Source organism: Glycine soja, chromosome 3 (genome assembly GCF_004193775.1).
Source record: "Glycine soja cultivar W05 chromosome 3, ASM419377v2, whole genome shotgun sequence".
Classification (NCBI taxonomy): Eukaryota; Viridiplantae; Streptophyta; class Magnoliopsida; order Fabales; family Fabaceae; genus Glycine; species Glycine soja.
Window position 1 is genome coordinate 33,278,287 of NC_041004.1, and position 12,453 is coordinate 33,290,739.

A 12,453-nucleotide genomic window follows, 5' to 3' on the forward strand; every position below is an offset into this window, starting at 1 on the left:
GTAGCTCATTAGTTCAATCCATTCACCTTTGACACTTGGCAGACCTTCATCACAAGTTCATTTTCATCCACATTCATCATGTAATTGATTTAAAAGTCCACACCCACAGAGACATCATCATTCGAGAGAGAAAACTAATTAGTGGTCAAACTAGCTTAAGCCTTCCATACAATGTCACATCCACAAATCTATATTCACAAAACAATAGCTTAATTGCAAATTTAGTCCCCTTATTTATCTCAAATTTCGAATTTGGTCCCCTATAATTTAATTCACCAATTGAACCTTCCTTTTTTCAATCCCGTTATTTTAGTCCTCAACCCCGAAATTAGACATTGATTATTACTTGGGAACGTTGACCGCCACATGTCACGCTTTGATTGGATGTTAATTAAATGCACAAAATTAAAGCACGATACGTGACGGTCAATGCCCAACAACAACACGACACGTGACACTCAACGTAAATAATTAACGATCAACGTCCAAATTCAGGGTTAGGGACTAAAATTACCAGATTGCAAAAAAATGAAGGACTCAATTGGTGAATTAAATTATAAATGAACCAGATTCGAAATCTGAGACAAACAGAGGGACTAAATTTGCAATTAAGCCTAAAACAAAATACAAGAACAATGAAATAAAAGTCAAACTAAAGCCTAGGATATTTAGAATTTTGACAAGAATTACATAGAAGATCATTAAAGCTGAAAAGGCGGAGCAAGTTATCAACTTCGACACCCCTCCCCACAAACACACAACACCACCAGCAGCAACAATTAGGATATCACTGAAAATAACTCACCATTTTCAGACCCTTTCAGCAAGGAATGCAACTCCATCTCACCAATAAATGAGCAGCAACAGCAGCAGAACAAAAATTAGGGAAAAGCATAAGCAAAAGACAGACCAGGAAAAGATGTACCAGTTATCAGTACGCTATGAATGACTTTATCAACCAGTGGCCTTCAATAGATTCAAAGAAAATAATTTCCTAGGAAGGGAGGAACTACATGCAACAAAATTTATTCAAAACAATTGACTTATCCATATACATGCATTTGCACAAAACAAACTACAAGCAACAAAATTGATTCAATAAATTACACAAAGGAGCCTGCAAGCTAATATGATTGAAATTGGGCAAAGGCAAATATCCTTACAGGTTACCAAGATTAGGATCCTATGTGATGGAAAGGAAAGAAACATAAATTGGTAGAAATAAATAAGACTTTAGACCTTCCATCCCTGTATCAGCAACTTCCTCTATAAAATGGCACAAAGAAGACTTTAAACCCTCAATTTACCACATCACTATCCCCTGCGTCAGGTCCTGTGTCCCAAATAGAAAGAAATAAGGTTAGAAATCTTTCACTCAGACACATAATTAGCTCTTCTACAAATATTATAAAAGTATAAAGCAGCTCCTAGGTTGTAGAATCAGTCAAACGTGTACAAACATCCAAAAGACAGAACATCCCTCACACTGAGATTTAAGTAACTCAACCGAACTCTGCTAACTTCATATCTTTTAAATGGGCACAGGAGAATAATTTTGTAAAGACAATCACTCAAACGCTAAGGCTAAAGCCAATTGATGGCAAGATTGTACAATGCACGGAAACTAATTAAAAAAAAGTGTAATGTAAATCTCAGTAATGGTGAGTGTTGGCTTTAAATAGGTAAAAGGCATACAAAGAGAATTTTGGAAACAAAACAATTTCAGTCTTATGAGCATTTATTTACACTCCGCAGAAACACGAACACTGCACAACAAAACGATTGCCAATGGTGACAAAACTCATATTGCAGACATAAAAAATCTTTTATTCCCAATAACCACATAAATATTGACATGCCATGCATCAAAATCAGTTTATCAAATGCTTCCCAATATACAAATTACAAGCAAGAGTAATTGAATTCCCCACACACATGATGCCAATCCAATTAGAGGGAAAAAACAGTGGAAAACCAACTATAGACATAACATGACCATAAAACAACACAAATCATAAATCAAAAGTAAGAATCAAGTTTTAAAACGAGCATGAGCCATTTTAGATGTAATAAACACTACATCTTATCTAATTATGTGATATTCTCATCGCTATTGATATAAAAGTTCAAAAAATTAAAGTGAAAATAAAAATTATAACATTTCAAGAATACACATCCAACACAAGTACAACACAACATGAACCCTAACTGGAGTCTCCGTACTTCCTTGGAAACCACCAATGGAAATGGAAATGGAAATGGAAATGCTACTGCAACCAAGGTTTTAAAAAACAGTCCCCAACCACAATTACAACTACAAAGTCAAGGTTTCTGTTGTCTCCACAACCGCCCTAGTAGCCACATCAGCCAAATATATCCACAATATCAAGAATCACAGCAAAACTGCAACCATGACTTCAATTTAAAACCTTGCTTAGGATACTAAGGCGAAGAACAAAATCCACCAATTATCACAAATACAATGAATGACCAACATCATCATTTCTTTTTGGACCTGGGTCGAAGAACACAGATGTACTCCAACCCACAGGCTCAGAAACTAATCCCCATTTCTAAACTATAAGAACTAAATCCAATTTTAATAGAAAAAATTAGCAGACCTAAAACACATTTTACCCTGTAATAATTTATAACAATTCATAACACCAATCATTTACCTTCTTCACCATCCACTACACCTTCCTCCTCACCCTCTTCATATCCCTCTTCTTCTTCTTCTTCATCTTCATCATCACTCCCTTGATAATCACCCCCATACCTCTGATTCAAGTAATCCACAGCACCCTGCGTGAGCACAAGCTTATCCGCATCAAGAATATCATACAAATTCAGCGTCCTCGGCGTGTGCATCTTCAAGGTCCCAATGTTCCTGCTCGATAGCCTCACGTTCTCCGGCACCTCCGTCATCAAGAACATCGCCTTCTCCTTCGGGTCGAGCCCCCACCGCTTCATCGCCGCGATGAACTCCTTCGTCTTCGGCTTCTCGGCGAACTCCGCTGCGAAGTCCTCCACCACGACGGCACTGGCGGCGGCGCTGGCAACAGCGGTGGAGATGGCGAGGCGCTTCTCCTTGCGGTTGATCTTGATGGACCAGTCGCGGGGCTTCGGGCCGAAGATGACGCCTCCGCCGGGGCGGAGGGGCGTGCGGTTGGAGCCGCGGCGGGCGCGACCGGTTTTTTTCTGCGGGAAGGGCTTCCGGCCGCCGCCTCGGACCTCGCCGCGGGTGAGGGTGGAGGCGGTGCCGCGGCGCTTGTTCTGGAGGTCGGTGACGACGGCGCGGTGGACGACGGCTCGGGCGGTGTCGGGAGGGGCGGAGCGGAGGTCGAGGAAGGACTCGCCGACCCTCTCGCCGGAGAAGTTGAGGACGGGAAGAGGAGGGGAGGCCTTGCAGGAAATGGAGAGGGGTTTTTTGGAGGGTAAAACGGGAAAGCTGTTGGACTTGAAAGAATTATTGTGTGTGTGGAATTGGTGTGAAGAGAAGAAGATGGAGGATGATCCGAAGGAGAGTGAGGTTGGTGTTGTTGGTGTGGAGAGAGAGAGGGAAAGTGAAGCCATTGTTGTTTCAAGTTCTCTCAGACTCAAACAGTCTTGCTCTTTTCTATCCTATCCGTTAGAATGATTGGATATGGTATGCTGTCTATCACAGCAGACACTCTTCTTTTTTAGGTCTTTTCTTTTCTTTTTTCCTGTAAATTAAATAAAAATAATAATATGATTATAAGAAAAAATTATTTATTAAAAATATCTTTTAATCATAACTCATCATAAATAATAAATTTTATATTATTAATATATCACTGTTAAATTCCTTATTTTATGAAATTTTATACTTTCAATTAATAAAAATTATTATTAATAATTTAATATTATTTTTAAAATAATTATTTTAAAAAATACACGTTAATTTGATTTGAATAGCTTTAAGGAAAATTTGGATTGATTGATGGTTCGGATTTTACTGACTTATTCTTACAGGAATTTTGATTTTCTATTGATGTATGTATGCTTTAACTCCATATATTAAATTTTAGATTTAATTATAATTTTGATTCTCTCATTTCATTAAACTCCAATTTTAATCCTTTGAAATTTTATTATAACATTTGATTTTTTTAATGTTCTACTATCGCGCTTTTTAAGCATTGACAAGTTGTTGGGATGATGGCTTTGAGTTACGGTTCCACAAGAAGCATAGGGACATGGTTATCTCGATTTGGGTATCGATAATTCCTTTATTTTTTTATTAATAAAACATTAAGAAATAATAACTACATTTATGTTTTAATAAATTCATATTAAATGTATTTTATCGTCAAACAGTCAAAGATGGTAACACAACGTTCATCACATAGAAATTAACTGAAGAATCAAACTAATGAAATTTAAAAATTAAAGGAATTAAATGTTATAATAAAATTTTAAGAAAATTAAAATTATAATTTGATGAAACTAAAGGACTAAAATTATAATTAAATTTAAATTTTATAGCATGTTTATGCAATAAATGTGATCAATTTTGTAAAAAAAAAACATAAATGTGACCAACTAAAAAGAAATCACATGTGAAAAAAATATACTAGTGTTGAGTTAGTGAGTTTATTGAGATGATGATGCGTAGTTTCAACATAGTAAACAAACTGGAAAACCAAATTGAATAACACTAGCAAGTAAAACTGTAAATATATTATTATATTATCCAATTTTATATCATTCTGTTTATAAGTTCGATGCCTCAAAATATGGTTTTAGATAAGTATATTAACCAAACTATAAAATTAGAATTTGAGTTGTACAACCTAAAAACAAGTCAACAAGCAAATTTTGCCAACATTTTTCTTGATATCGCAAAGGACAATATTGCTTCAATAAGTAATATGCAACCACAAACAGTCAAGGATTCATTTAGCTTATTGACAAAATGCTAACGGATAACATATATCATGAAATGCACATTAACATATTTGCAATATTTTTAGTTCAGTTTAATTTTCTTTGATTAGTATAAGAAAATAAAAAAGAGTGATGTGTATAATTCGCAAAAAAACTCAAATATTCAAGTGTAATTTATTCTTATCATAATTGTCATATACTTTGATTTTTTTTTCTTTCTATAATTACTTATCGTCAACGAGAGATCTTATTAATATATGTCATGAGTTGAGAAAAATGTTATTTTCAATACCATCATCATAAGCATCAAATTTCTTCTTTGCTATCTTAATTCTAGACATACAACTATTGTAGTTATTGATTGATTTGGGGAAGACTTATATAATGATAAAACATTTGTGTTTTCTTATCTCAGTTATACTCTCGGCTTCCTCTCTAGTAGTTTACACTATTAAAAAAAGGGTTTTGCACGACACCAAATTTATGTTGGTTGTCCGCTCTAGAAGGTTGAACGGTGACTTTTTTGTAATTTTTGTGAAATAATTTGCATTTTACGACGTGCAATCTAAGGCGGTTATTAGAAACCGCCTTAGAATGTTACGTGCTATAACATTTATGTCGGCTTTCATTAAAAACTGTCGTAGTTTTAAACAAAAAAAATCAAAATTAAATCGCTTAAACATATTTGTGCCCTTCAACATTGTCTTTTCTTTGAACCCTGTAGACAGCACTGACCTTCGATTGAACCCTTCAGCATTCTCGTTTCTTTGAACCTTGCAGACAGTCTTGTGACCTTCGATTGAACCCTTTAGCATTCTCGTTTGATTGTTATGAACCCTATTTACTGTTTCAGTTTCAAGCATTGAAGCCTATTGACATTGAACACCTTCCATTGAACCCTATTGACATTGAAGCCTTGTACATTGAAGTGGACGAGGTTCAAAGTTTCTGGCTCGAACTGGCAGTTCGTGAAGAACAACATTGATCTCACTTCGAAGAAACCAGGTTACGTTAATAAATTTGTTAGGTTAAGGTTATTTTAAGGTTCTTTTAGGTTAAGCTTCGAAGATATGGGGTGGTTCGTGAAGCAAGGTCACAGGTTTGATAAAAGAAATTTAATGTTGATGTTTGCTTATGGTGGTTGCAGGGAAGACGCGTGCAGCCCATCAATGAGTTGTTGTTGAAGAAGCTGGAACCTTGTTTACTAGGCTGCAAACGAGTCAGTGGCCGTTTCTGATTTTTTGTGTGGTTCATGGTTGTTGGAATTCTTTTTTATTAGTAAAATATATCTATATTGATAAATTGGTTAGAATGTTAGCTTCACATGATAAATGTTAGCTTCACATGCTTGTTTTAAGTTCCAATATGTTGTTTAGTAGAGGAATAAGAGACACAACTGCTTCTAATAACCTCTTGTTAAGGTATCTTCCAGAGATGGGAATCGAGTAATACTTTTTAGAAATACTCAGATTCAAATGTTGTCCAATTCACATATGCTTACAAATTTTGGATACTACCATGAAAGGTCTTCCTCATAATCAACTCAGCCTTACAAGTTTTAGAAATAACTCAGCCTTCCACATAATCATCTGGTGAAATTCCAGATTCCTTCCCCCAAGTATATCTTTTTTATCTGTCTTATAACACTTTAAGTGGATCCATCCCACAAGTATTGGGAACATGACTCAGCTCTTGCTGTTGTATGTTCATAGGTAACCACTTGTCTGCGACAATTCCGTCATCCATTGGGAATTGCAGCAAATTACTAAAAATCAGTTACATGTTATCCTGCCTCCGAGTCTTAACAATCTCAATGATCTTGCTTCTTTTGATGTTGTCAGCAATAGACTTAAGGGCACCATTCCTTTTGGTTCTGCTTCGGCCAGTTGTCAAAATTTACAGTTTTTAGATCTCTCATTCAATGATTTTAGTGGAGGCCTTTCCTCAAGCTTGGGGAACTCTAGTGCCTTATCAGAATTTGCAGCTGTGAACTGCAATTTGGATGGAAATAGAGTACTTTTTGAACTCTCATTCAAAAATAAATCTAATACAGCTTCACCATCTCATAATTTGGAATTAGAGTACTTTTTGAACATGTCACTTTGGATTTTGACCGGAAAAAAAAAGTTTCATAAAAGTTAGCTAATTATTCATTAATGACATATTACAAAAAAATAATGTTACCTAAATTACTGTTAAAAAAAAACAATGTTACTTGAATTAGAGCATTCTAAATTTCTAGTTCAACATCCTATAAATGAGTAAATGGGTTCTAAGCAAACCCACTCATACCAGTTTTTAAAATATCAAAAACATCTTAAAAAGTATTCAATGCTTTCCAATAACTATTTACTTTTCTTCGTCAATTTTCTTTTCTAATAATTCAATATGCTAATTCGTGATGTTTTCAAATGCAGAGCTAGTGAAGATACCATTCACTTTGTTATTGGTAAAGTTCAATTTTTTCCTAAGTGTTATGTTGTAATATTTATCAATTATAACATAACAAAATTAATAAAATGGAATAGTGAACAAGTAATATCGTAATAATTAACAAATTTAATATTTCAACAAATAAATACTAAATCATACACTTAAAACTTTAAAAACTCAGAAAAATCAACATACATAATAAATAACCATAATAACAAATACAAATACAGAACATTCATCCTAAGTAATCACACTATTACACATGAGATTTTTAGTAAAAAAAAAATTCTAACACCTAGTAAAAATATTATTAAAAACTTTTAAGAATATTTTAAAAATATCATCAAATATGAATAAATATTATTAATATGTTTTTACGTATTTTATTAAATGTTATGTATAACTTTTATCGCCAAATTTTTTAGCGACATAAGTTATACACAATATTAAATAAAATATCACAGAAATATCTTAGTAACATTTATTTACATCGTACAATATTTTAAAAAATGTTGTCTACAATTTTTTTCAATATTTTAAGTATTAGGCAAAAAATATTACTAAAGATCACACGTGTAATAGTATCATTTTGGTAATATATTTGCATTTGATTTGTTAAACTATCTTTTATAAACTCAACCAAAGCAAATTCATCACTATTGTTTATTGGACATTGTTATTTATTGTGAGATACAATTTGATTTTCAAGTTTAGCATATATTTTGTTTATAAAGTCTTCATTTATGTCTATGCTTATTAAGTAATTATGAAAGACACAACATGCAATAATGATTAGTTATTTTTAACTTTTACTTCTTAAGTAAGTTTTGTTGAATTAGATAAAATCAAAATGTTTAGCAAAATAGAGAAATCTTTTTAATACACCAAAGATTTTATGTTGACAGGTGGATTGATGAAACCTGATAAAGGAATTCATTATCATTTGAAAGAATATTCAAGAAAAAACTCACCTCAAAATCATAAATTTATTTAAAATCAGCAAGCATCATTACACAATGTAATTGAAAGAATCAATGTCTTAAAAAAGATTTATATTTTTTATCTAATTCAACAAAACTTACTTGTATCAAATATATCATCTTATGTTCTGACAAACATATGTTTTTTATTCTTCATTTCTTGATCTAAAATTTTGCTAAAATTTCTCAAAAACTAAGGATAGCCTAACTCGTAGGCATAACTTTTTTTATTTTATTTTGATTTAATTAAGTTTTTCATGCCTAGAATATAGGTCATTTTCATATTACTACCTAATGTTCATTTTTTTCAATCAAGTACTTGAAAAAATGTTGAGTTTCATCTTATTATATGTCGTTAGTCGTCTTCCTTTAAGTGATAACGTGACAGACAGAGTATCATGTCATCATGTCTTGTCACGGGTATCTCATTGTCACATCATCACCTTCAATGACGTGGCTATATGTTTTAGTGATTCAGCATGATGACGTGACATTCTATTTGCCACCTTCATCACTTAACGAAAGACGACTAATTGCGGGTAGTAAAATAAAACTAAAAAAAAATTTAGGTAGATATTTGACAAAAAATAAATTTTTAGATAGTAATTTGAAAATGACCTATTTTTTCAGGTATGAAAAACTTATTAAATCCAATCTAAAAAACAATTTTTTAGTTAACAAATTATAAGAAAGAGTTTTATCAAAATAAATAATTTAATTTCAGATAAAATGATAAACAATAAATTTTATTACTTTATTGAAAATAAAAATAAAAATGATAATAGTAAATTTAAGTTGTGTTTAAAAGAAAGTCTTATAAGTCAATAAGAAAAAATCGTTTCTCAAGCACTTTTATTTGATCAAATATTTGTAAACTTGTTAAAAAAAAACTAAAAGTTAATTAAAATAACTTGATGAACATATATGTAATTTGTTTTTATATAGACTTAAGAAACTTTATCCTAGTTATTTTTTTAAGATAATTCCTCATTCAAAATAACAAATACATTAAATTAATAAGATATTTTTTATTGGTACGAATAAAAAAATACTATTTGAAATTTACAATAACTCACCTATCAATTTATCATGGTTAATCAACTAAATTAGATTGATAAGATAGTATTAAAGATGAAATTAAAGAGGTAAGATGCATACGTTTAATACTTGAACAAAGCTAAAAGAGAACCCAACAAGATCAAATGGTGAAATATATATTTTGGATCCAGAGAATAGTGAAGGAAGAGTGAGGGAAGGCATAACATGTTATATGTGTACATTGATCATAGATCGCAAAACAACAATTATATATGGTTTAAATAAGTTTTCATACCTGAAAAATATGTTATTTTCATATTACTACCAAAAAATTCATTTTTTCTCAAATACCTACCTAAAAAAAAATTAGTTTCATTTTACTACTTATCGTTGGTCATCTTTCGATGAGTGATGATATGGCAAACGGAGTGTCACGCCATTATGCCCAATCACTGACACGCCAGTGCGACGTCATTGAGGGTGATGACTAATGATGATGTCATCCTGACTAGGAGCGGATCGCTTGATACAGGCTACAGAGATTTGGATGACGCCACTTCCGAGGAGGGAAGATAAGTTAGGGTAGACACCACTTCCAGTGAAGGAAGATAAATCAGGGTAGACGCCACAAGAATTACCTTGATAAGTCTATGATTGGTTTAACAAGGAACCCAGAGAGAAGCTCTCACCAAATTTTATGAAAATGCCAAAAGTTTTTTTTATTGAAAACAAAAACCAATACTTATAGTATATCTGAAAAAAAAAAGATAAAAATAGACATGGGTCTTCTAAACAGTTTGGGCCAAAATTACAATAAATAAAAATAGAACATATTTGGTATGGGTCTTTAAATTAATTCGGACCTTCAGCAACAATTAATAGTCTTGGTAGTGTCTCTGCCTCTGGGCCTTCATCCTTCTCCACTTGGACCTTCATCCTTCTCCACTCGGGGGCTTCTTCCTTCTCCACTTGGGCCTTGCTAAGTATGTCTACTACCATTTGTTGGAGGGTATCCATTGATTGTTTGGTCTTACTCCTGGTCATAGGTCCCTATATTCGGGCAGTTTTAGGATTCTCATCATTCCATCCTTCTTGGAAAAAATTTGCCCTCAAATGTCCAAGATCATCACCGGGTTCAAGTACCTCTTCCTTCCTGTTCTTGTTGGCTTGTTTGGCATAACTTTCATTCTTCTTTGCAAATTGCACCTTCACTTGGTCATACAATCTTTTCACATACTCAACTTTGGCATGTGCATCCTTATGTTGAGTCTCTTGGGGATTGCTTTTGTAACCTGGCCTGTTAGGTAATGAAGCTCCTGAAAGGAGATCAACTTGATATTCTATGCCTCTTGAAAGTGGCAATTCATGAGGAATCTCATCTGGAAAAACATCTTTAAATTCCTGCAATAAGTGTTCAACACTAGGAGAAACAGAAACAGTTAACTCATTAGAAATATCAGTAGAAATTTTCTTTTTCCTATTCCTCTGTGGTGCCTCACTATTTTCTTTCTCTTGTTCTCTTTTTTCTCTCATTCTGATGTGGTCATCACACACATCTATAGGGAATAGAGGTTTAAGACTAATTCTCTGGTCTTGGTGCTGGAGAGAAATCTTATTGGTGAAGCCATCATGCATTGCTTTGGTGTCTTCTTCAATGTTGACCCTCACTAGTGTCATCTCCATCTCCTTGTAGTACTCCTCCACAATCAAACTTCCTTGGGACAACCTCTGGGGTTTCTGTCGCATGGTTCTACTGTAGCTAGTTGGAACATACCTCTTTCGCATAACCCTTCTCATCTCAGTCCATGTATCTATCTCCCGCTCTTCTTCTCTCTTCATCTCTCTTTGATTTTTATTCCACCAAACAAGGGCATAGTCTGAGAATGTAACTGCTGCTAACTTCACCTTCTTCTCTTCAGGATAATCATTGCAGGAGAATCCATGCTGAATCTTCATCTCCCAGTCAAGGTAGGCGTCTGGGTCACTCCTGCCTTTAAAAGAGGGTACATTGAGTTTTACTCCCTCAATTCTGTCTTGCCCCTCTATTCGGTTCGATCCATCATTGACCCTTCTATTGCCACCATAAGGTCTCCCAACATTTGGATTCATTTGGTGCTCTAGTCCTTCTATTCACTTGTAGAGCTCTTCATTGTTACGGTTTAACAAACGTTGCATTTGTGTAGTCATCGCGTCCAGTAATAAGCATTGAGATCCGTCCAGTTGATGATATACACCACCATTGTCACCAGCTCCTGCCATGATTAAGGAACAAAGAATTTTACAGTAATTTAAAAAAAAAAAAAGATTCAGGACCTCACCACACTCTACTCACTTGTTTCTCTCTTTGATGGTAGTTCACTCGTATTTGATGCTCTCAATATAGGCTTTTGTGTAATGTTTTCACTCTTACCTTTTACCACTCATTCCCTCTTAAGTTCCTGGATGAATCAAATTAGACACATAAGGTATATAATAGGAAAGACAGTTTAATTATCACAAACTGAGTAATAGATTTGATTTGGATAACAAATTAGATTTGATTTGATTTGGATAACAAATGAGATTTGATTTAATTTGGATAACAGATTAGACTTGATTTGGATTTAGATTTGATTTGGATAATAGATTAGATTTTATTTGGATAACAAATTAGATTTGATTTGATTTGGATAACAAATAGAATAAACAAAGAAGAAACAAAGAAGCTATTTAATCACAAAGAAGAAAAGAACAAAATTAACAAAGATAACAAGTAAACTTCAAATGGTCATAACTTTTGCTACGGTTGTCCGTTTGAAGCTCACTATATATCAAAATGCTCAGAACTCAGAGGAGAATCTAGATAAGGGGATTTGATCCACGATTTTCTTTCCAAAAAAACACCTCTAACTGCCTCAATTTCGTGTTCAAAGATCAAACACCCACTTTCTTTCTTCTTTTTTTCAAAATTTCTGCAACTTTTTTTTTGACACAAAGAAAGACACAAGAAACAAGAACAAGAACGTGACAAGAACAAGAACAAGAACACAACAAGACGCAAATAAGAACGAAACAAGATGTAAACAAGAACGCAAATAATAGAACAAGGACA

General features: G+C 33.4%; 1 protein-coding gene across 1 annotated transcript; it reads right to left on the reverse strand.

Annotated features, from left to right (window-relative positions):
• Positions 1 to 990: 990 nt before the first annotated feature.
• On the reverse strand, positions 991 to 3,656 carry LOC114406501 (50S ribosomal protein L4, chloroplastic-like). Its single transcript, XM_028369215.1, has 2 exons — positions 2,679 to 3,656; positions 991 to 1,333 (listed from the first exon to the last, which is right to left on the reverse strand). The coding sequence occupies exons 1-2, from the start codon at positions 3,574 to 3,576 to the stop codon at positions 1,299 to 1,301; spliced, it is 933 nt and encodes a 310-aa protein (XP_028225016.1). The 5' UTR covers positions 3,577 to 3,656; the 3' UTR covers positions 991 to 1,298.
• Positions 3,657 to 12,453: the final 8,797 nt, after the last annotated feature.

Coding starts and splice junctions, on each gene's coding strand:
- LOC114406501 (XM_028369215.1), bottom strand. CDS start 3,576: ATGGCTTCACTTTCCCTCTCTCTCTCCACACCAACAACACCAACCTCA. Junction 1,334..2,678: donor TGTAGTGGATGGTGAAGAAG/GTAAATGATTGG, acceptor TTTGGGACACAG/GACCTGACGCAGGGGATAGT.